General features: G+C 33.5%; 3 protein-coding genes and 1 long non-coding RNA gene across 13 annotated transcripts; 2 read left to right on the plus strand and 2 right to left on the minus strand.

Moving 5' to 3' along the window:
* Positions 1-6: 6 nt before the first annotated feature.
* Positions 7-3,632, minus strand: LOC122535320 (nuclear protein localization protein 4 homolog). The gene is made up of 10 exons (XM_043666776.1): positions 3,527-3,632; positions 3,198-3,296; positions 2,531-2,611; positions 2,253-2,457; positions 2,047-2,176; positions 1,833-1,970; positions 1,470-1,773; positions 1,246-1,383; positions 1,017-1,164; positions 7-910 (listed from the first exon to the last, which is right to left on the minus strand). The coding sequence occupies exons 2-10, from the start codon at positions 3,216-3,218 to the stop codon at positions 531-533; spliced, it is 1,545 nt and encodes a 514-aa protein (XP_043522711.1). The 5' UTR covers positions 3,219-3,296; positions 3,527-3,632; the 3' UTR covers positions 7-530.
* On the plus strand, positions 3,481-15,976 carry LOC122535319. Of its 9 annotated transcripts, none has more exons than XM_043666766.1 (13): positions 5,163-5,391; positions 5,961-6,035; positions 6,665-6,767; positions 10,204-10,295; positions 11,890-11,999; positions 12,432-12,554; positions 12,631-12,783; positions 12,868-13,046; positions 13,131-13,427; positions 13,508-13,698; positions 13,771-13,971; positions 14,490-14,546; positions 14,941-15,976. In XM_043666766.1, exons 2-13 carry the CDS (start codon positions 6,012-6,014, stop codon positions 15,172-15,174), a joined length of 1,764 nt encoding a protein of 587 aa, XP_043522701.1. In that variant the 5' UTR covers positions 5,163-5,391; positions 5,961-6,011; the 3' UTR covers positions 15,175-15,976. The 9 variants fall into 9 exon arrangements, with proteins under 9 accessions (XP_043522705.1, XP_043522701.1, XP_043522703.1 ...); XM_043666768.1 differs by having other exon boundaries at positions 13,771-13,959; XM_043666770.1 differs by lacking the exons at positions 5,163-5,391; positions 5,961-6,035 and adding an exon at positions 3,481-3,620.
* Positions 15,977-16,087: 111 nt separating this feature from the next.
* Positions 16,088-25,872, plus strand: LOC122535318 (sodium-independent sulfate anion transporter-like). Of its 2 annotated transcripts, none has more exons than XM_043666764.1 (11): positions 16,088-16,884; positions 17,764-17,959; positions 20,001-20,221; positions 20,333-20,522; positions 20,958-21,122; positions 21,731-21,889; positions 22,339-22,479; positions 23,589-23,741; positions 24,121-24,290; positions 24,379-24,532; positions 24,942-25,872. In XM_043666764.1, exons 1-11 carry the CDS (start codon positions 16,657-16,659, stop codon positions 25,127-25,129), a joined length of 1,965 nt encoding a protein of 654 aa, XP_043522699.1. In that variant the 5' UTR covers positions 16,088-16,656; the 3' UTR covers positions 25,130-25,872. The 2 variants fall into 2 exon arrangements, with proteins under 2 accessions (XP_043522699.1, XP_043522700.1); XM_043666765.1 differs by having other exon boundaries at positions 23,589-23,734; positions 24,117-24,290.
* LOC122535324 lies at positions 17,857-20,496 on the minus strand. The gene is made up of 3 exons (XR_006308137.1): positions 20,408-20,496; positions 18,655-20,326; positions 17,857-17,992 (listed from the first exon to the last, which is right to left on the minus strand). It is a non-coding gene; the product is annotated as an uncharacterized LOC122535324 (long non-coding RNA).
* Positions 25,873-25,903: the final 31 nt, after the last annotated feature.

Raw genomic sequence — 25,903 nt, forward strand, 5'->3', positions numbered from 1 at the left:
AAAAAAAAAAAAAAACAAAAAACCGGAAAACGTCAGTCGACACTTTTAAATCTAGATGCGTATAAATTCATGTGTTTACCGAAGCGAGTGAAGCTAGAAGCCCACCTGTATACACAAAATATCCACGCGCGCGCGTATATATATATAAACATATATATATATATACTACATATATTTTTATGAACGTGATGAGGTAACAACGCATAGCTTGTAATATCGATTCTAACAACCGACGATTTACCTTGCCCCTCGCGTTCGAATTAAACGGTTGAGCGGCTATAATTTTTCGATAAGTTTTTCTCTCGTTTTTTTCTTTCTATCTATTATTTTTTTTTCTCTCTTTCCCGTCTCCTTTTCTTTTTCTGTTCCTCGTTTTAAGTTAAGGCGTAATCATCATTACATACAAAAATTGAGATCATTTTGTTTACGGCCTACGGGAATGCATATCCGTAGTGCACTTGCTTAAACAGTTTTTGTTATTTCATTATACATGTACGAAATGAGGTTCGTTGTCCGATTTAAATGTATTTTTAATCAATCAATTTTGAGTTATAAACTGTTTCTCTTTCATTCGTGTATACTTTATGCATACCTTTACCTTCCTTAATACTATTAGCATGTAAGACATAATTCAGCAATGTCATATTTTCATCACAATATGCACATTCACAATCAATTTTAAAGCTACATTGCCATTTTAATTTCAAGCAAGAAAATTGATCGGACATGTTCAAATAAAACGTACTCACCTTGTAGAAGACATCTGGAACATATTGTTTGTCTGATGATTCAATTACATAGCCCAATTCTGGAGCATCTTTTGTAGGAACCAGGCAACCATCTCGAACCAAAGCCATGCATTGATTGGACACTTGATAACCCTCCATGTGAATTTGATTTTTCTCATCGCCTATAATCAATATGTATAATTTTATAAGTAAATCCATATCTTGTATATACGTACAAAATATGTCAAGACAAAGCAGTTTGATTATAACGTGATGCAAGTGACTTACCAGTAACACAAACAGTAACAAACTTTGAACCAAAATAATTATTAGGAGAAAAACGACAAAGATTTGGATATTTGTTTTGAAAATACCCAGCCATAATACACTCTTGAGCAGACAAAAAGTGACTTTCTATATTTCGAACGTGTTTCACCTGGATAAATTAGACTAATGCTATTAATGAAGAACTTTACCTTATAAGAAATAAAAACAGATTAGTTGTAGATAAATTTACCGTTCCTTTCTTGATATCATCAGCTATAAGATCAGTAAAAATCCATCCAACTCTTTTTAAATTAAGTAAATGAGCCAATTCATCGACTACTGCTTCTTTTTCATCTGGTAAAAGTCGTATAGAATTTTTTGTACTTTCCTAGAATAATTATGATTACGTTATAGATTACGTCGATGATATTTACAGATCGATCATTTTAATATTACTTATTTCTACTGAAATACCTGTGGTGGCTCATAAATAGCTGCAACAACAGCTCTAATTCCTAATGGTACGTCTGTATGTATTTCGTATCTTCCATATAAAAATCCAATACGTTGATGACCAGTGCTACGCCAATAATTGAGAAAACGTTCAACTAAACTTGGATTTTCAAACATAACATTATCTACGTGACGATAAGTTTGACGATTTAAAGTGATAGAACTTGGTTGGCATTTGCTACATATGCCTCGTGGCCAAGGTGGATGATCTTTACAACCAGTCTTTATACGGCAGTTTATGTCATCTAATTGTATAAACTTCCCTCTATAAAATATTTAAAAGTTGTACATGAAATGTATTACACACTATAGAGCTTAACATACCTATCAACACCAGCAGTGAGTTTCCTGAGATACGAATGAAAAGACAAGTGTTTTATATTTTGTTCCTTAAGGTAAGTTTCATCAAAAGGTTCTAGAGGAGTACAATGAACACAGCATCCATTTGCACCATGTCTACATCTATTTGATAAATTATGTTATGTATAATATAGTTTTATATAAAAAAAAAAACTTATTTATACTCATATCTACTTACAGTTTCTCATCACGTTTTCTTTGTATTTTACCATCAAGTTTCCACAATTGTTCATCAACATCTTCCATTGTATTTGAAACAGCATTGATAGTATGATTGATGGTTTCTGTTTCGTCTATTGGTCTTGGTTCTAGCATTAAATGAGGATATGACATTAAATTAAAGTAAAGGAAACAAAGGAAATGAAATAAAAAAAATATAAAAACCTTGAGAAATATCAATGGTGGCAGTACTAGTTGAAGGAATACTCCACAACTGTGTACTACTCTGAGGAGCCAGATACAACATATCTCCATGAGAAAGGCGTACTCCTGAAACTGTTTTATTATGAGAAAATGGAAGTTCATTTTTATGATTCCGTTCCTTATAGAGTCCAAATCCATTAGTATTCAATTCAAAGGCTTTAGAAACCTATAATTTTAAAAAAATTAGTGAATGCTTACATAATTACAAATTATTGTTTCACAAAAATCAAAATACAAACCTTATCGTAAAGTTGAGAAATTGTGTCAAACAAATTTACATCTATACGTTTTGTTCCTTCTGAACATTGCACACGTAAAGTCTATAAACAAATAAATATCTATAATCAAAGATTCATAGATATATACATTTAGAAAGAAATTAAAAAATAATTTCATATTAGTAACTGAACAAAAGTATTAATATTTCTTCTGATAATATTTATTTGTTAAACAGAAATTAAAGTATATTAAATACAAAAACATAATATCATATAAACAAATATAAAATAAATATAACATTGTGTGGATATATCATTGCAATATATTTACAATTCTTTTATAAACATGTATAAAAAGACTTATACAAAAAAATAAATATAAATTAAATACAAACATTAGAGCAATATTTATTACAAAGACATGCGTTAGTTTAAATTTCCAATACTGTATTTATATTATTTAATTTTGATTTTGAAAAACTATAAAGGAAAAACAAAAGGATAAGATTCAATTGGATTTGTATCTGGGAATTTTTAGTAAATTACAAGCCACTGCATGGATTGTAAAATTTTCCGGATTTCTGAAACGAATGACCTATTTTTTTTGGTAAAACGCGATTACATTTCAATCGTGCGGCCTACATAGATGAATTAATTGAGGTTAATCGCTTAACAGTAAGTAACTTACAATTTGCCTAGACTTTGACATTTCGCCGGTCTCAACGAAGCATCAGCTGTTCAATCCGCGTTTAACTTGCTTGCTCGTAACACAGTATTGCTAAAGTCCCTAGTAAGTGAAAGAAAATTGTTGAGTCAACATCTAGTATCCTAACCTCTTTGCATGATTTTGCAAATATCAATAAAATATTGTAAAATATGGTGTATTTTTTCCAACACTTTCGTTATCATATTGGTTGTTTCCTATTTTAAAATTCTCTAACACAAGACTGAACACGATGTGTGAAGTTTAAGAATTACATCGATGAGAGAACTGTATTGCTTGATTCATTTGCTCACCAGTAGAATTTCACAACTTGAACGGCTGCACACTGCTTTTTTCGACGTTACCGGACGATAGATTAACAACCACGCGACCTCGAGTACAAATTAGGTGAGTTTCTGTCTAAAAAAATAATATTGTTACGTGCTTTTCGATGTTGTATGTTGTGTGCACCCTATTTTCACCACACGAACGAACACGGAAACAATGTCAGTTGTTAACTTTACAATCAGTGCGGAGACGAGTTTGGCAACTGAATATTGCAATCCTATTCTACTCTCCTCGTTTATTTGTCCCTTCCTTTTCTGTGAATTGCGACTTCGTAATTCGAAACAAAAAAAAAAATGAACGCGTCTCCTGTGTTTTTTGAGTCACCCCGTATTTGCTGAGTAATGTCTTCCCTCGATATTCGAAACTGTGTTTCGCGTTGTAGTATTGGCCCTCCTTGCATTTATTTTTCTGGCACTTTCACTTACACGAATTTCTATTGAATGTCAAAGAGCAACATGTAACGTAAGTGACATTGCGAGGAATATATGATGTATATTTGTGCTATTTTATTTTAAATGTCTGAATTACAAAGAATCGTAGAACAGCGACGCAGGTTGTTGAACCGATCATAAATTGGTATCTGGTCATGGCCACGATGGCGGTAGTTACCAATTACCAGGTGATCGTCTTCGATTATAAATAAAATAGAGATTGCTTTTATCTATGCTTCGATTTTACAATGATTATTACAAGAATAGGACGATTAATTCATTGACCGTTGATTGTGAATTGTGAAATATGAAGCGGCAAGGTGATACAGTTACCTAGAAGATTAGAAACATTTTTGGCTAATGAAATAAATATTTATATGTTTTCTGAAGAATTTCTTTTTCTGATGTTGTCAATCTCATTTAATATGCATTTTGTTCTTTGAATTTATTATTCTTTCATTCTAGAAGATCAAAAAGTAACAAACAAATGTTTAGATTGAACTTTCTTGAATTTATATGCTTATGATTAATGAAACAAGTAACGTTGATACATCAATTGCATTATTTTCATTGAATATGTACCTATCTATCTATTTATTTTTTCGCAAAATAAAATAGTAACACAATTACAATAACTAATAACAAAACCAAGATTTCATCTTTCACATTTTATTTCAAAGTAATAAACAAAAACGCTTGGTCGAGCATAGGTTATATTAGGTTATATTACTCGGATGTTAGGTCACGGTAACCAAATTAACCTTTCTTCAATAATAATTTTTATTATAATCTAAAGATGTTTATACGCATAACAATTTGTTACATTGTACAAAAACACAAACTCAGTTAACTTTTTAAATCAATGTTGTTCTGCGTTAAGAAAGAAGAAAGTGTTTCTGCAGTTTTTTTTTTTTTAAGTGTTGGAAGACCAGTTGTCGCAGAAAAGTAAAGACGTCACGCTATTTGAAAAAAAAAAAGGAAAGAAATATATTTCTCAGGAATTCCTCCAAAAATGTGACTTTTACAGCTATTCATTATGTTACTGGCCGTGATGCCGGTAGGCAGGCGCTGCCTTCGGCATCAACCCTCTTACCTCTTTACCGTTTCTTCCTGAAGTACGACTACCGCGCCGTGTCTCCACACTGGTTCCTGACTCTGACGAACATTTGGGCACGATCAGTTGCATTTGCTAGCCAGTAGCCATCAAGCAGGAGGTGTACATCTTCGTGCTGTATCATTATCCAATATACCAATTTTCACCGGGTCATTTTGACATACCAAAGTCAAGTGATTTTACCATTCTTTCAATTCGTAATTACCACTCTATTATCCCAGTTGCTATTATCCTGATAATCCATCCACCTGTTAGTAGATCATCGTCAATGAAAACACGAAGATAGGTAAGAAGTACTTTGATCACTTCCTAGTTTTTTGTATTTGCTTACTAATAATTCGACTAGATTTCATCTAGATATTTTTAAACTCATTGTTAACTTAGTTTCCTAAATTGATGTATTTTTAACTTTATTTTAGCTGCATTTGTGTTATTTGGTACAATATATATAGCATAGAGAGCATGTACGAAGGATTTCAAGCAATATAAATGCAAGTAATCGGTTAGTATCAAACTTTTGACAGTGTTTTGTTTGCCATACGCACGGGGGAATACCGTGTTTGTAAAAGTCGCATAATCAAGTGTTTGAACGTGCTCATATATTGCTGATTCATCTCTCGGGATGTGATGCATCGAGATCTATTACATGTCACCATCAAGCGTAAAAATTACGCGACAAAGATCTTTCTATTTTTATAATTTTACTGATCTTACTCATGCTATACGTATATCTTAAACAGGAATTATTTATACGAATCTTATTATACCGTGAAAAATAACAATAAGATCAGGTGGTCTAATATTTTTAGCCGGTAGTGTAGGTGTGAATTAAACTTTGCGCTCCATCTGATGCGGGATGAGAAAAGTGTCATCTACGAAACAAGTTCTAACGTCTTATCGAGGCAAATGTTTAGTTCTGCGGAGCAACCGGTATAATTATGCCTTCTATTTGTTACATATACGAGGTCGAGATGTTCTATTTTGTTACATATAAGGAGGTGCTGTTGGAAAATTCTCCAACAACGTGTAAAATAGATTCACTGTAATATTCAATGTTCAACTAGTTTTCACTTTCGACCGTGACGAAAGTTGAAGAATCGATTTAAATCACGTTGTTTTTTGATTGGTCGGTGCTAACCAATCAAAACGGTACATTCGACTTTCACTTGTTTGATGTCGTGGCACATTCTCGATCTTGCAAACGGTAAAGTGTTATCAATAATACGAAAGTTTACGCGGGAAACCAGCTGATGGATCTATGGAACAATTTTTTTCATGAACTTTGCTCCTCCTTGAGTTTACGTAATCAAAATATAGATCATAAATGTTTTGAATATTTAATTTGATTTAATAATTTCGATTTAATTAATCGGTCGAACACTCGCGCGTTCTATGCTTTTAAAAAGAAAGGAAGATGTCTAAAGATAAAGTAAGGTTAAATAAAGAATTTATACTTTTTCTTTATTTACTCATAGACGTTAGAATTATCTATTAGACATTTTCCTTTTAATCAAGTACCATTTATCGTAAGTATACATTTTTAATTGTTTGTGTTACAGTTCGGCAAGATGGACAATGCGGAAGATATGAAGACAACCGTCGAGTTATACATTTATGATCTTACGAAGGGTATTGCCTCTATGATGTCTAGGCTCGTCATCGGTAAATTAAAAATAAAAATATCTCTTAGATAAGCGTAATGCATAAGTGTTTTGACATCGGAATATAACAAAGTGATAAATAATTATTTTGAAGAAAAATATGAATTGCTGGCCTAGTTCGTACCACCTAGGCCGCGTTATATGTTATTTAAAGGCACATAAATTCCTGCATCTTCCTCTGGTGCGTACGCACAAAATAAACAGCAACAACTGGATATTTTTAAATCGTGAATAACAAAAATATTATACACAGAATTTACTTCTCTGTCTTTTAAAACTACACAACTGATTTACAAATGATTTAATAACATTGATGTTTATAACTTATAGTGTCAACGCTAGTTCTATAATTGTATAATTCGTAATTGAAAAATATTACTCTCAAGAACTGACAATTATCAAAATATTTCCTACAATTGATATATTGCTTACGAATTTTAGGAAATTATAGAATTCTGAGTATTTTATTATATTAATTTAACAATCATTGAAGTTATTTTCTTATTTTCAAAGAATAAGCATGTTAAAATTTACAAGTTCAAAAGTTATCTGTCAGTTGTCGTAGGATGGTTTCTCACTATCACAGTTGTATTTATTATACTCCAGGTATTATGTATCCAAGTTACAATGTTTCTTCTTAGGAGTTAAACTGTACCATGCAATCTTAGGAATCGAGGCAATTTAAAGAAGGACAATTAGAGAAGTGAAACAAATCGTAGGGCAAAGGTAACTTGGCACAGAAATATTCGTCATTGGGATTGTTGGATTTGTTGTTTCGTGTGATCTTAACTTATTCTAAATTTGGGATGACTGAATGTTAGGAGAATTTGTTACTTTTGTTACTTCTTACTATTTTATTATTTACCAGTAACAGTTTTTCATTTTCACGAATTATGACTATTAATTATGTTTCAGTAAAATTAAATTTATATCCTATATTATCCTGCAAGACGTGAGATTGACACTGAAACAATTAACATGTATCGAAAGCAAGGAGTTATTTATGAAAAGTACAGTGAAACAGGAAGCTCGAAGCATCGCAATGTATTTGAAGAAAATCTGAACGCATATCGTGATGCAATACGGGAGTAACGAAATAAAAAAGAAAGGGAGAGAGAGTATGTATAATTCAAACGAAATTTCATGGGAAAGTTGTAAAATACAGCATACGCACACGTGTTTTCGTGAAACGTTTACGTCACGTATCCAAGGTTCGTTCTTTACTCACGATCAGTCGCCGAGCTTGCAGATCTATTTTCAGAAGGCACTATGTACTTGTAATTGTTCGTGAGCTTGGTATTTCACGCTGCACGCGATTTTACTGATAAGCAAATAAATACGTGATTTACACATTTGTCTACACACGGGGAAAAATCGAAAACGAGTCCAGTAAAAAACAAAGTCCAGAGAGTCCAAAGACGAGAATGGATAATGTTTACGCATTGCAGATGTACCATGAAAATAATAAAATAGGAGCCAGACAATGCGGAAGAATAACAACGAAGAACGTTTGTTGAATCGGAGTAGAAAAGTATACAATGAAATGAAGGATAATTTGAGACAAAAGTGTACACATCTCTTTACATTGGTTAAAACGTTAATCAGTTATTAGCATCATAAACATTTTTTATCGTTTCTTTGATACTTTTGTTTAATACCAAGAATTAAGAACGCACTAACTAATAATTATTGAGTTATGAAACAAAAGAAGTCTCTTTTCATTTTCAGTGCAACATAACGTGTCAATTGTAATTAACAGATGCGTTAATTATAATTTGATTATCAGACAGATGTATTAAATTCATCCGTATATTTAATTTAAATATGTCTGACATTGCTTGAGTTTGTTCTTAAATTAACAGAAAGTCAGTGAAAATTAATTAGCAGCGGTGAAACGTTGCATAATCTCTGAAAGTGGTGAATTGTCGTGGTGGATGGTCGTAGTGGCTATTTCTCGCGGTTATTTCACCACGGCGACCCTCCCAGAAACGCGTTGCAATAAGATAATCGCGGATGTGCTTAGCTATTCCCGCGATGAGAAACTAGGTCGAAGGAGACTTGTGCCGACGATTATTAGCTCGAACCTCGTCCAAGCAGGCTGAAATTGTACCTTTACGAAGCGAATTTGCAACGAGGAGTTCGTTGGTCCTTGAGGAATATTATTTACCGCGACCCACGAGTTCACTAGACTATATATCGATATCAGAACACGAGCACGTTTTATCACAGATGTAAATGATGCCATAAATACTCTAATGAGAGCAACTTTATATAGCACCAGTATTAATTTTTCGATATAGGTATATTACAGTACATGGTATAGGTATTATAAATTATAATATAGGTATTATAGGTATTATAAATTAAATTAAAGGTATTATAAATTAAATTATATATAGGTATTATAAATTATATAAAGTATAATACATTTTTAAAAATATTTGACGTTATCTAATTATCATTAGTTATAAATATTTAATTCAGTGTTGCTATCTTTGTTAAAACTGCTTCTAAGTTAATTTTTGAATATCACGAGTGAAGAGGACATTATCTATTATTTGAATATTAGTTTATCTATTATTTGAATATTACATTCACAGAGGATAGTTTATCTATTATTAGATAAACTATCCTCTGGCAAGTCAGATAAGTGCATTTTTATATATTGGAAGTTGGAAATTTCCATCATTTGTGAAATTGTAAGATATTATGATTTATAATTGAAACGTTTTGTTTTAAGGAATATTAGTTTATCTATTATTTGAATATTAGTTAATATATTAGTTTATCTATTATTTAAATATTAGTTAATATAGTTTAATATTAGTATTATTTGAATATTAAATTCACAGAGGATAATTTATCTATTATTAGATAAACTATCCTCTGACAAGTCGGATAAGTTTATTTTTATATATTGGAAATTTCCATCATTTGTAAAATTGTAATATATTATGATTTATAATTGAAACGTTTTGTTTTAAAGAATTTTATTTTAGTTTTGCTGTTGGAATAATAACAGATAAAATGTTAAAGTGGAAAAAATAAAGGACGTCGCTAGAATCTTAAATAGAGCTGAGAACTGATACTGCGGCAGAGTCTCTGAATGTTTTTGTAGAGCGAAAATTTTCTTTACAGTATTAAAATATCACTGCACTAATTTCGATGTAATATTAGCATAACCGGGCCGTCATTCCAAACGCAATCTTGCAATCCAAGGTTTGACGTTAGACAATTGTACAAATTAAATTGACAATCTCTTTTGAAAATAAAACGCGGACGAAAATCTCCAAATGATGATTGTTGTTGATAATAAACGGACCATTCACGTGAGCTTTCGAAATGAAATTGATTCCTTTTTGTAAAATATACTACAATGATGAGTCGTGTCAACGATAAATTAATACTGATAGAAACACATTGTTGTCCATGCGTAGGTCAACACGTAGAGGGGATATGGCATACAGCGATCGTAGCATACGGAAGAGAATACTTCTTTGGTCCATCCGGAATTCAAACTGCTCGACCCGTGAGTACCAGCAGAAAATTCTTTACAAATGTGGAAATCAAGGAGAGACGCGAAGCAAGTTTAGAAATGAAAATATTCAACAAGCATCGACGAACAACGTACGACGTGAAACGAATCTCAAGTGGCCGGTCGTCATAAAATTAGCTGAGGAAAAAAAAAAAAAAGAAAAAAAGAAAGAAAGATTGCCCACGGCGAAATGTTAGGTTGCTCGAAATGCATCTCTCCATCGTCGAGAGATGGTGACCTATCGGGGCACGCGCTAGCCGTAGCGGCGAGTCACTCTGGCCATACGATACGCTAGACACGGAGTGGGTACTAAATTTGGTCCGGTTGAGCCTAAAAATAATTTCCCCGAAGCTTCACTTCACTCTCTTTCACGCCTCTCTCTTTCTCATGGCTCTTTCCATCCTATGGCTCGTCGTTTAGATTCGACGAAGGCGAAAGCTAATCGGTAAGTCTCTTCTCGGCTAAGGAAGCATCGATCTCTCCCGTTTCGTGCCTTCCTTCTCGTCTAACGCGCGTCTAACGTTCCTCGCCGGCCTCCCTGCAAACGCGGAAATAAAGAAGAGCGGGGAAGAAAAAAAAAAATATGCCTCGGACAGTTCGCCAAAAGCCTCGACATTTTTCGACAACTTATATTTAGCACTTGAGAGAGACGAGCCATCCAAAATTCCTCGAAATCGAGTGTCGTTCCGTCCGCGCTGGAAACTAAAGTAAAGTGTAAAAGTGCGACTCTGGAATCTACTGGAATCGAGTTTAACATTTTCCAACATTTCTCCTCACATTTGGCTGTGCGAACGAACGAACTGACCGTCGTTAACATCGGCGCAACCGATACTGGCGGCGTGGACGATCACAGGCTGGGCCAGGTGTTTGCTCGATGCGTCGCATAAGCGCGACATCGTCGCCAGAGAGTAAACCGAAACCGGCGAAACCGGGCGAAGAGCGTGCGCGCTGCCCGCCAACGCGAACTCGAATATCCCGTCGCCGGCTGCGTGGCGTCGAATCATCTTGAGGCGCCGCGACGCCAGTTTGTGCCCGAGTGGTTCCTCGACGAGAAAACGGTCTCACCGTGCTCCTGCCGATCCTCCCGATTTCTATCACTTCGCTGAAAATTGTTCCATCGGCCGGAACAGGTGCAAAATTCTGCATACACTTCTCGAGTGTTGTACCATTTACCGCGACTGTCTGTTACCACCATGCGTAGATCAGTTGATTATCAATCACGTCTTTGTTTTCATTGATTTTAACAAATTTAACGACAGTCCCCGCTTGATCCCCTCGATGTTCGTTCGTTGAATTTCAACCGAAAATCGTGACTACGGCCAGCGAGTTCTGCCGTAGAATGCAACATCCGCTACACCGGTTATTTTAAGCGGTTTCTCACAGGGAAGCGCGAGTTTGTCGCGCTTCTAAAATTACGTGCACGTTAATAATATTAAGGGTGACGGATGCTCACACATTTGCTAGAACGGCGGCTCGACTGTCGCGGAATTGACACTGGGCGCGTTTTCCGCTGTCCAAGTTTTTTTCTTTTTTTTTTCTTTCTTTTCCTTTCCCACGCACGCGGCGAACTGACTTATTCTATTTCCAGGGTGGCACGGCGCTGGGAGAACCGCTCAAAGTGGAAAAAGTCGGCGAAACGTACCTGCCATATTCCGTCTTCTTCGAATACATAAACGGCTTGGGTGCATCCACGTTTGCGTGAGTTGTCCTCTCGGGCATCTGAGAATCATCTTCGCGAATAGAACAAAATAGAAACGAGCACGAATGTTTGAAAGATTGGGCAAAATTTTAAAAGTTTGCCAATCTTCTGGATAAGCGGATAAATAATATTCTTGTCGACCGAAGTATCCAGTATCAGTTGAAGTATTTTCTTTCAAAGGAAATATATTTCTAATTATATAATAATAATAATAATAATAATAATAATTTTTTTTCAAAGAAAATATATTCCTAATTATATAATAATAATAATAATAATAATTTTTTTCAAAGGAAATATATTCCTAATTATATAATAATAATAATAGTAATAATAATATAATATAATATAATAATAATAATTATTATTATTATTATTATTATAATTTACAATTTCTCATTAACATCTGTTATTTATCTGTTGAATTTCAGCCCGGGCACGTACAACCTCTTCAAACACAATTGCAATTCCTTCACGAACGAAGTCAGCAACTTTCTGGTGGGCCAGGATATTCCAAAGTATATCCTCGACTTGCCAGAGGAGATACTTCAAACGTACGTTAATTTGTTGTCAATAAATCTGATGGTTTCCTCGTTTCTCTCTGTCTTATTGAAATATTTCATCGTTCAGACCGATTGGACAACAGATTGGAGGACTCATAGATGGTTTGTGCAGCAGCGCGAGTAGAGCATTTATAGTTGATCCAACATTCCTTGAGCCGAGAAATCACAGAGAGGTTTCACCGGAGTTTCAACTTTTGAACGAGGCTATCGAAGAGGCGAGGTAAGAAAAAAAAAAAAAAACTAAAGAAAAGAAACTGTTTACGTTTCTTTCGACGTCCACAATGTAACATGATCGCCGCGGTAGATTGAATTCAATCGCGTTGGAAGAAAGGAGGAACGAGATCAACGAGAAACTCGCGAAGAAGGATAGAAAGAAAAAGAAGAAGAAGAAGGAGAAAAAGCAGAAGGGAGGCAGGGATAGTGGTGCGAGCGATAGCAATAGTACCGACCCCAGCAATTGTACACACATGGCGGAAAGTGAAAGTAAAATACGGCATGGTTCTCTTTTAAACAACTTGCGTGTGCCTTATGAACGCGTCGTTCACATCGTTTCAATATGAATTTCAGGCGTAGTGAGCGAAATGCAAGTCTCGAATGGCGAGAACTCTGCTGTGTTGCCATCGGAGAGAGTGATGCAAATGGAGGAAGAGGAAAAGAAGGAGTTGGAAGAAAGGAAACGCCATCGAGATCCTCCTATCGTGTTCAAGGATTTAGTGAACATCAAGGAAGAGTACCAAGCGTTAGTCAAATTGTTAGATGGAAAGTTGAGCGAGGAGGAACGTGTGTGCATGGATGAGCTTCGGCAGTATATGTTAGAAAACGAAGGCTCTTGGGCACTTGGTGACAACTTCTTAAATTTCGTTGGTAAGACGTAGCAGAGAATACGATGTTTTTGGTTGGAATATTCGTTAGGTCTGGATTTATTAGATTGTTCGTGTATTTAGGACGAATACTCTATGACAAATCATTGGCAAGTGACGCAAGGGTCAAGTTACTGAACGTTCTCTCCGTTGCCGCGTTAAAGGACGATGTAATACTGTTGTTGCACCAGGACAGAAGGGAGCATATAATGATGAATTATGCTTTTGACATCGATCGTCATCCGCAGGAGGAGCAATTGCCCCTTGCACAATTTGTAAGCGAGTTAGAATCGTATGTCGGTGCCGATAAACTGAACGTGTTTCTAATTTTCAACTGTACGTTCCAGTTGGCGAACATGTTCGAAAACCTTAGCAGCTCAGAATGGCTGTTGTACATATCGGAGTGGCAGCATCAAACTCAAAATATCAGTAACATAAGGGTGACGACGAAAGTTGCAGTGCATTCGTTGCTTTCCAACTCGATCGATTTGCAAATCCGTGGCGCCGCTATTATTCACAACCTTGCCTGCAAGGAGGTAAAAACTGTGGTCTGTATCCTTCCTATCCAGTTAACAATTTCCCCATTTCGCTTGCCTTTGTTTCAACTTACATCCACAACTGTATTGCACATTCGAGAAGCAAGCCGGTGAAAAACAAAATAATCGTCCAGCGCGCAATTCTAAGGCGGGATAACACGATCCAGTTTGCAGTGCCATTTAACAAAACGCTTCTATCGTTAATCATGAGCAATGCAACAACGAAGGCGACGCTTCCATTTATTCACGCGAATAGAAGTGCTGCCTTTATTAATAAATCAGCTGTACTTATATAAAACTGGAACGAGGTTCTTAACCGTGTATCAAATTTGGTAACTGATTCACAGACAAGCAACGAAATCATCCCTGAAAGCAATCCCGATATCATTATAAATAGCAGTGATTCGAGAAACATATAAATACACTTTCTCGTTGCTCGTTTGTGTGTTTTTTGTGTACATGTGTACGATGTTGCGATGCAGTTGAAAATTAATGGATACCTATCGAGACACCGGATACTGTGTTTTCAGAAAATGAACAAAAGCAAAAATCTGCGGCGACTTTTACCAAAAGGCAGCATTTCTAAGGTACTTGTCTGAATTTACAGCATATCCATATGAACTGCGTAAATGCGCATTTCGCCAGTACAAATAATACAATTTAAATAACTGTACATTCATCATTCTCATCATCATCATCATCATTGTCGTCGTCGTCGTCGTCATCAGCTGCAGCAGCATCGTCATCGTCGTCGATTTAATTTTGCATTACATATCGAACAATCAAGAAAAAAGAGAAAGTAGTTCAATTCGAATATTGATTGATTTGCTATTATTTTTTTTTTTTTTTTTTCAAAGAGCAAAGAAATGGACTTTCCTTCATCGATCATCGATTTTTCTTTTTTTTTCTTTTTTATCAGGTGCACAACTAAACAATCATGATTTCATTTTAATCGTCTTTTGTTTTATGAAACGCGTATAGGTGTTCGATGACGTCGCTGTGGAATTGACAATGGCATTGTTGCAATATTTCAATGGCAGCCCCGCTGAAGAGCAGCTGTACGCGTGCATGAAGTCATTGGCACGTTTCACGCAGATCAGCGGCCAAGATGTGCCACAACTTATACAAATGATCGGGCCGGAACCAAACAAATTTCGTGGAACGTCCGAGAGGATCGACGAACAAATTGACCAGGTCAACAAGAAGTTGCGTTAATGCAACGATACAATCGCGTTAATAAGAAATATTGTTAAATTCCGGCATTGGCATTAATTGCGTTACAATTTAATTTATACATGAAGATTTCATCGAAATTATTTGAATATAGTATGTCATTGTAATTATTATTAGTTATTCTTGTCAGTTAATAATTATTGCTATTACTATAATTATATTATAATTATATTATTGGAAATTTTAATACCTTTCAGTTTCATCTGATTTTTATTGCGAGAAAAATAACATTGTACTTATCGAAATTGTTAGACTAGCGACTATGTAATTAATGGTTATATAGGAGTTTTTGATTAGAAGATAAAGTAAACTAAAATTAATTAGAAACTTAGATAAAGTAAATTAAATATTACTCCGTCAGAGTACAAAAGAATCTCTATAATTAATAAAAGGAATAGTTATTGTAAAATTGGGAGATAGTGACGATAAAAATATCTATAGAATTCAGTTACGTCAAACGACAGAATTCAGTCATAAAAATCAAAAAAAAAACAAAGAATATGAAATGTTACGTTGAGACAATAGAGCTTTACAAATGAAAACGTATACCTTTTGAAGCATGCGAGAAGCACGTGAAATATAATTCATTTGCAATTTTATTTTCATTTATAAAACGTAGATCTGCGAATGTAAACATATACTGTATACCATGTGATTAATATAGCACAACGTGAGCGAGTAGCGTACGCGGATCTAACATAATAGTTGTATCCTCCAACACGTTTCCAATCAGGAACACCTTGGGTAATATCCTTAATTAGGCAACGCAATAAAACGCTGGCACAAAACGCATCGCCTTTCCATCGATTTTTTTGAAATCCTCCCTTTTGTTTTGATCTCCAGCAAATTCTCTCGTTGAAAAATCACGCGCCGACGACAATTAACACGTTCTGTCTAATTCATCAAGCTTCGTCTGGGTTTAAAGATAGAGACTGTGTCAGGTACTCGCGTCGTGAGTACGCGCGTCCCTCCGCCATTTAAGATTGGTCATGACCGAACGCTTTTGTCCTTAATTGACCATTTTTATCAATGTGTCAACAAGCGGCCGCACGTGAAATAATAGTTCCGTGGCCAGAACAGAATCGAGGAAAGATTCTCGTCGGCGCCAAATGTTTGCTTTAAGATTTAACGAGAGACAGATGAATGATAACGATTCAAAAGCGATGAGAATAATGCCGATAGGGAGGTAGAATCGCGTAGAATCGCTCCGTGGATATAAGTGCCGCGAGGTGCACAATCAGTTCGCAACGCGGCTCCTCCAAGTCAACTAACTGTCCCTCGCCTTTTCCTTTCTTCTTTTCTTTTCTTTCCTTCTTTTCCCGTCCGATGCGATTCTTTGCTTTTCACAGTGCCGTGAAGTGATAAGAAAAGAAAGAAAGAAAAACGCACAACTGTCTGTCCGCACTGCTGCAGAGTAATTCCTGAATATTCTTCATAGTTCCTGTTTTGCAAGAAATCTGCAAGATGCCTGCTACCGTGAAAGAATCGATTCCGTTGGAGGTACCATCGACGTCTAAAAGAAGTGACAGCAAATCGAACTGTTCGATCGTTAAATACGTAACGGTGGTCAATTGGTTGCCGAAATACTCACGCCTGGACGCTGTATCGGATCTCGTGGCTGGATTTTCGGTCGGGTTAACCGTGATCCCCCAAAGTATCGCATACGCCGCACTCGCAGGCTTGACCGCCCAGGTACAACTCTTTATTTTTATTTATTTATCCAGTAACTTTTACTTACCGTTCATTCACTATTTCTGCACACCATTCCCCTAATGTTCCGCGACGATTGTCCAACATTTTTCCCTCGTTGAAATTAAAAGGAAATTTCGAAATAAATCGTAGCATCAGAAATACTGTCGATCTCTTTTTCCATTTCTCTCCTGTGCTCGATTTCTGTTGGAAAAATTATTCTTATTAATTACTTCGACTTCTGTCGTTTCTGTCATCGTTTTTTTTTTTATAATTATTAAATTATTAAATATATTAAATATTAAATATTTTATAATTTTTAATATTAAATATATATATATTTTTTATAATTTTTAATATTAAATATATATATATTTTTTATAATTTTTAATATTAAATATATTAAATATTAAATATTTTATAATTATTAAATTATTAAATATTACTTTGTTTTATTAAAATATAATATTGTTTTAAGGTAATTATTATTTTATTAAAAATAAAAAATATATATATATATAAAATAAAATATTTTAAGATAATTATTTTATTTAAAAAAAAAAAAATGATAGTAAAAATTTGTCGAAAACACGCTCGAGAAATTGTAAGAATTGCAAATAAGAACAATATTTGCGCTAAGTAAACCAGAGAGGAATTTTCGATTTGAAAACTGAAGGAGACACTTCAGCACAGAGTGCTACATTTTAGGTGCGTACATTTATGTAAGAGTCACGTTCTGCAAAACGATCTCTGAAATTGTCTCTCGTCGTGTAGATAGAAACACGACGATTACCTATGATTGATTAATGTTCGTTGTTTATACGTTCGTTATACGCCCGGTCGTAACGAAAAAATTCTAAAAGATATTGCACTTTTTTGCAGTATGGCCTTTACTCGTGCTTAATGGGCAGCTTCCTCTACATCTTTTTCGGAACGATCAAAGAAGTATCGATTGGCCCCTCGTCCTTGATGTCGCTTCTCACTTTTGAATACACCAGAAACATGCCAGTGGATTTTGTCGTGCTTTTTTGTTTTCTCGCCGGATGCATGGAGCTACTGATGGGCTTGCTACATTTAGGCTCGTATCGATCAAATTAATTTTCAAAAATCTCTTTCGAAAGTTTCCAGGAAAATGACACGTTCGATACGTACGTTAAATTGTTCTCAAATGCAAAAACAGTGGAACAACTGGATCAATTTTTTATATATAATGTATATCATACATTTAATATTATTTATAAAATATATATTTTACAATATATATATATATTTATAAAATATATATATTATAATACATTTATAAAATATATGTTTTATATATAATAATTAGAAAGTATTGTGCAAGAGAACAAGAAATAATTCGTTGTGAAAAAGAGATCAAAATTTGTGGATAGTAGTAAAGTTTGTTAATCTCAGACAGATAAATAAATATCTGTTATACGCATGTAAAATTGATTGACAAAAATTGGCAAGAATTGTTCTTTGTTCATCCTTGAATCAGTGTAAGAGGGGAACAATTTATGTAAGTGCATATGAATTTGAAAAATCAATTTTCTTGTGAAAAATGAACTTTATTCTACACTTGTCCTCTTGTAAAATATTTTTGGCTCTACTGAATTACGATTACAAACTATAAATAATTACACGATATGAATAACTAAAAATAATTATAAACTACAAAGAGCGATGAATAGATAGAAGAACCGTACAATACCGCAACTAGTTTTATGTTATAAATACTCTAGTATAGTAAAAACCGTACAATACCGCTACTAACTAGTTTTATGTCAGAGATACTCTAGTATAGTATATCTTGACTATCAGTCATTTGTCTCTATTTATTGTGGTTTTATTGCTTTCAGAGATATTAGATCCTCGCCAAAATTTGCAATTGGCAAATTTTTACATCGAGCTGCCTGAACCGATAACCCAGCCAAATATTAATTTTAGCAAATTGTTCATATCCAACAATTACCAGTACTTTAATCACTCGTTTCATTATTATGTTTGATATTTGGTATTTGACATTACTACTTCCTAGTATAATATAATCTAATGTAAAGTGACATGGTAAACGATAAATCCTGGATTAAAGTCCACTTAGATTAATTATCTCGGTTAAGTAAATAATCACGTAAGGAAAATACGTCACGAGAGATTATTTATGAAAGGTACTAATTCGCTAATTTCTTGATACGCGAAATTAGCGAATCTCCAAAATGTACGACGAGGCTAAGGCAGGAAACGAAAATATTCACAGTGTGAACAGATTTTGTAATAAATTACATCCTTTTTCATATCTTAACTAATTGTTTAACACAACAATTTAAATATTCGTTTATTACTTTAAATGTTCGTTTATTGCTTTCGAAGGTTTCCTCGTGCATTCTGGACAAATGCGCGATTTAATATATTATATATGTATGTGCATACACGTACAGTACACGCACAGATTGCTTTTCCTCTTAACCCCTTGCTTTATAAATCGAGTCATACTCGTGACAGCGATTATCCTTCTGATTCAATAAGGGAAGATAGTGTTCGTAACAATTTGCTTCAACTCGAAACTCCTTTAGTTTTTATCCTTTATATTAAGGATTATTCGTTGGGATTATTGTTGTACAAATATCATTACACATAAAACATTAAATAAGTGGCACTTCTAAATGAAAAACTTTGCCACCTATCATACTATATTTTGTAGTATTTTGCATTTTTGCAACTTTAAATTGTTCACAAATGCGTGAAAATCAATCAATCTAATTATTATACAACATATGAGGAAAGACCATTTCTTAAAAATGACTATCCTTTCTCGCTTCCTTATAGAAAATATTGCATTTTATAAATTCTCGATGTGGTTTACTGGTCTTTGACGAGCGTTACTGCTGAAAATAATCTGTCATTATAATGTCAATTGCAACAATGCAAATAAAATTGACACTTACGAAATTGCTCCAAATAACTTAAAAAGAAAAAAAGAAAAAAAAAACAAAGCAAATTGAACGTTCCACTTTTTTTACAACTGAGTTATACAACAACTATTTGAAACAAGTATCGTATATCATTGTTTGTACCGCCTTAGAGTATATTTTAAACGATGAAATTTCTTCGTACAGGCTTCTTAGTAGATTTTATATCGATGCCAGTCACGTCAGGTTTCACTTCCGCCACTTCAATCATTATAATCGTATCTCAATTGCAAGGGCTATTGGGACTGAGGTTCAAGGCGCACAATATTATTGGCAATTTGATCAAGATATTCCAAAACGTCAGAGACATACGGATGCCGGATTTCGTTCTTGGAATTTGCAGTATAGCGTTCCTTTTATTCTTCAAAGTAAGCCTGATTCAAGATGTTCCCATCGTGAGATGAAGGAATGCAGTTTCAGCTCCTTTTTTTTTTTTTTCTTTGAATTTAATAATAATTTTATACATTCTGTCTCTGTAGCAATTAAAAGACATCGATTGTTGTTTCGGGGGAGGCAATGGTAGGTCAAAGAAGCAGAATAATAGAAAGATGTACCTGAAGAAACTGTTGTGGTTTCTTTCCATCTGTCGCAACGCTTTGGTAATCCTGATCACTGCCACGATAGCTTTCTATCTCGAGAAGGCAGGATCCTCGCCGTTCATTCTTTCAGGTTCATATTTGTTTTTCTTCTTGTTCTTTTTTTCAGTCATTTACTAGCCCTGTGTTTCATTATTGACTCGATATTAGATGAATTATTTATTACATGTTATAGATATATAATATTAAAATATAAAATAATATTATATTAGTTTATATTATAATTTTAATATAAAATAATATTATATTAGTTTATATTATAATTTTAATATAAAGTAATATTATATTACATATTATAGATATATAATATTAAAATATAGTATATTAATATTAATATTAATATATAGTATAATATTAATATTAATATTAAAATATACTATAATATTAATATTAATATTAAAATATAATATAATATTAAAACAAAATTTATGATATAGCCACTGTAGATTTTAAGGTTTAAGAAACTTCCTAGAACAAAAGAGATGCCTATTTTCATTTTTATTTAAAGGAAAGGTTCAGTCGGGACTTCCTACGTTCTCTGTACCTCCATTCTCCTCTCAGGTTGGAAACGAGACATACACATTTTTGGACATGTGCTCCCATTTAGGATCGGGCATAATTATACTACCTCTTGTATCGGTATTGGCAAACGTAGCCATTGCTAAAGCATTCGGTAAACACTATGAATTAATCACATCTGTGAAGATCTGTATTCCAAAAGAAAGCAAACGCTTCTTTTCATCAAACACGTGAAACACGGCAGAATAGTCATCAATTTATTCATATACATAATTTTGAATAGATTATACTTAGAGTGAGTTTAAGTTTACATAAATTTTACTATTTTCTTTTTCTTTTTTTCAATATCTGATAATCTCGTCATATCACTGACATGTGACAAACTCCTTCAAAACTATTACGGCCAGCAACGAAATGCTTCTTCGAAGAGTTCAACAACGCAAGACAAAAAGAAAATAAACGCTCGTTTACGAGGGTAATATTTTCGCTACTGGAGCTCCTCCAAATTCGCATTAAATTTTTGGACGCGTCTCTCGCGTACGAATTCCGCACGAAAACTTGCAATTTGGAAACTTCGCGTCGCGATCGAAGTGTTTGGAGATTATATTCAAAAATAACGCGATCCAAGATGAAAGAACCGCCTGGTAATTCGAGGTTACGAAATGTTCACGCGTGTCGTTGAATACAGATTTCCACAGATTTCGTAGTTATTGCACATCGATGCGATGCACACCGTGCGAGACGAGATATTTGTATTTTTAGCAAGCAGCAGCGTAAATGCGACACAAGAAATGTTAACACTCGGTTTGTGCAATATATTCGGAAGCTTCGTGTCGTCGATGCCAGCTGCCGGAGCATTTACAAGAAGCGCTGTGATCTCCGCCAGCGGTGTACGAACGCCTATGGCTAGCATATATGTCGGTAATAGTTTTATTTCGAATCGATGGTCAACTTGCTGAATTGCAGAACGAACATTGACGAAATCATTTTTGGAAACGAACAATGAGATTCAACTCGATTCTCGAATGTTTCTTAAATTTTTTTCTTTCATCGAAGCATTCGACCAATGAAACTCGTAAGCTTTTTATTACGATCTCATCAATTTTCAAATTCGATTTTCCCTCCCAAAAAAAGGCAACTTTGCATGAGAAAAGTTTATCCCTGACTTATTCTTGCGCGAGGAATCACGTTCGTTTCCATACCACGATTTCAAGGTCATCTTATCTGTTAAATTAAATAGTGATTCAGATTCATGTACATGTGTCAAGTAGTTAAGTAGTTCCTGCATTTAGTCAGACACAAGGAATTCACATTTCTCGTTGGTTTTTGAGCAATGACTGCGAATATAATAATTTTGAATATTTTTGCAGGAGCAATGACATTACTGGCATTGAGTTTCTTGACACCGTATTTTTATTATATTCCACGTTCCACGCTCGCTGCGGTATTGATAAGCGCTGTGATTTTCATGATTGACCTGAAGATAATACGATTGCTATGGAAAGGATGTAGTGAGTTTTGTAACGTTACAGTATTACAATGTTAAATCGATAAGAATAACAAACGAACATAAAAAAAAAACACTATAAAAATAAATAATTAAAGTACTACAAGAATAAAAAATTAAAATAATTAAAGTACTGTGAAAGTAAATAAAGTAACTAAGTATAATTAAAATAATTAAAGTACTATAGATAAAATAAGCATATATAATTAAAATAATTAGAGTAATATAATTAAATAATAATATATATAGTATAGTATATAATTATATAATAGTAATTATATATTAATGTATATAATTATAATATACATAATAATATATATAATATAATTATATATTAAATAATATATAAATAATTAAAGTAAATAAAATAAGCAAGTATAATTAAAATAATTACAGTAAAAGATACTATAAAAATAAATAATTAAACTACTGTGAAAGTAAATAAAGTAAGTATAAATAAAATAATTAAAGTACTATAAGAATAAAAAATTAAAATAATTAAAGTACTATAAGAATAAAAAATTAAAATAATTGAAGTACTATAAGAATAAAAAATTAAAATAATTGAAGTACTATAGAAGTAAAAAAAATACTATAAAAATAAATAATTAAAGCTCAAGCATTTTTTCTTTGTCGTTCAACGTCTCGTCTTGTCAAGCGATGTATTTCCATGCAAATTTTGTTAGCAGTAGCCCGAGATAAAATGCTCGACAAGAACATCTTTCAATTAATTATCAGACAATTGCTTTTTCGCCTCAATTGCCTTTCGTGTACAAATATATATATATATATCTATATACGAAGATAAGATATTTTATCCACCGAAAGATCAGATATTTTACTATTAAATTTCAATTATAAAGACGGAAATCGATTATGACCTGAAAGAAATCGTAATTCAAAAGAATTACGCCTACGTTCGTTCGAAGACGAAGATTTAAATTTAGCAAATAACAAATTCGAGTAAAGTTTTTTTTTCACCAAAAACAAAGATATTAAAGATTCACGAGCGATTTATCAAATATTTGCTTATTGGTGCTTGTTACTTTTCTTTTTTTCAATCAAAAGTTTCACGTTTCGCGTCGAATAATTTTCTTTTTTCTTTGTTTGCAGAGAGAGACGCGTTCGCGGCGATAGTGACGTTTTTAGTTAGTGCGATATTTGGCGTCGAGTTAGGACTTTTAGTCGGTGCTCTGTTCAGCTTAATATTCTTTCTTCGACCACCCGCTAGGCCAAAAATCGAAGTGACTCAGTGTAAGGTAAAAGGTAGTGTTATATTATCAAGTTTTCATAATGGCAGTGCTAATAAAAATCTTTATTTTAGTTCATAATTAAATATACTTCATAAACTTCTATTTTGTCGAATGTACAAAATTTTGTGTTCGTACAGTCGGCCAACTTCTCACCAAATATAAATATATATATATATATATATATACACACACACACATAATCAAGCAAAAAATTAGCAAAAAAAAAATAGAAATTATACCATATTTTCTGAAACATCCCGTGTTTTACATCAATATCACTTCTCAATTTGCTTTTAGAGAAATTACGTTTGTTTCAGAAAAGTTACACGTAAAACTTATATTTACGTTCCATGTCTTGCATCGAGAATCAAAAACTATTCATTTTCAGACAGAATTCGGGAACAAGTACATAGTACTCAAACCGGATACTGGGATATTTTATCCCGCTGCAAATTACTTTTGCAATAAGGTGATGAAAATAATTCACAGATACGACGAAAATAATGTGCCGTTTATCATCGACTGCGAAAGGATACGAAGCATCGATTACACAGCGATAAAGGTGACAGACACAATGATAATTCAGTTCGTTTGATTAATTACATAAGATGTTAGACAAAAAAAAAATTTCTTTCTCTTTCAAATTCCAGGGTATTGAGTTAATATCGGCGAATATCAATGCCGAGAGGAAGAGATTATGGTTCATGAACGTTTCTTTAGAGACCCATAATAGTTTCGAAGCTTTTGCGAATAATAAACATTTTCACTTCGTCGATGAAGAGAAGATATCTTCGATCTTTTATGGTATACATATGGTGTTCTTGCATTTTTATTAGTATCGGTGTTTCGCAGTTCAATTATTTTATTAAAGAAAAACTTTATCTATATCTTATGCTTGTTTATTATACAGGCTGGTTCGCAACCAGACATAGGTTGATTCTACGTGAAAAAATAAATCGTAAAAGAAAAGAATACAATTTTCTCGTCCAGGGAAATCAACTTCAAAGTTTTATCTAGCATTTTTATTTATGGAGTCATACCAAATTAATTATAATTTAATTCATTCTATATCCAATTGAACCACCCTGTATAATACTATATCTTACGTATCATACAATTACTATTTATTATATAACACTTTTTATATCTTATTTACTACGTAATATAATATTTTCAATTTGCATACTTGAATGTACTTGTTAAATTTTTTTAGACGGACTTTCAAACAGCGCGGATGAAACGAAAGACCAACTCGTAGAGAACATGATAGGACATGCAACGTTCGCACGTGCCAATGACAAAAAGGAAAACGCAGAGATACGTCCGAAAGTTATGACAAATTCTGGAGATGGCGGAGAGGAAATTGAATTAATGTTGACGCCTAAGCAAGAAACGAAATGAACATGAAAGAAATGTCATCTTTGCACTTATTGTTAGTTATTTCCCTTGTTTACGTCAATAATTTGCAAGCGCGCTAACAAACATCAACGAAATGAACATGAAGCGAAATAGCTAAAGGTATGCAAAGGTACTTTTCTTCATGTACATTTGATGTGACTTTTTGTCGAAAAGTTTGGAAATGCACGTATAAACAACGGTAACAGCGTCGATTTTTTGCTTAAGACTGAAATATTTTTTATTGTTATAATGACAATAATAATAGTAATACACCGATAGCAAAGATACACCGAAGTTGAACTATGCTCGCTCGTTCACAATCAATGCTTATTGTTTCATCACTTTTTTTTTTTACTGCTTTAAGATTTGAAGGGAAGAAAGTAATATTTAAAATTAAACTATGTACATACCCAATCGATAGTGCATACTACAAAATACAATATAATCTTATTAGTATCAACGAAGTACGTGTACAAACTGCGATGCAACCAGGAAGAGTATTAGTCGGTGTACACAAACGTGTCTGCATTTATCAAGAATGAAAATACTTCCTTTGTGTATTACGATAAAGGAATTTCTAATCGCGGTGATTAATTTTAGTTTGCAGTTGTATCAATGATTAGATTCGAGATATGTAGGAGGAGAGATTAAATGAATATAGCATTACAAAAGTGGCGGCAAATTGTAGATAATGTATATAAAAGTTCAGCATAATAAAACATAGATACAACCTTCACTTTAAATATGCAAACCTTGTGTGTTTTGTTTTCACAATTA

This window comes from Frieseomelitta varia, unplaced genomic scaffold, assembly GCF_011392965.1.
Source record: "Frieseomelitta varia isolate USP_RPSP 00005682 unplaced genomic scaffold, Fvar_1.2 scaffold_697, whole genome shotgun sequence".
In the NCBI taxonomy this organism is placed as follows: Eukaryota; Metazoa; Arthropoda; class Insecta; order Hymenoptera; family Apidae; genus Frieseomelitta; species Frieseomelitta varia.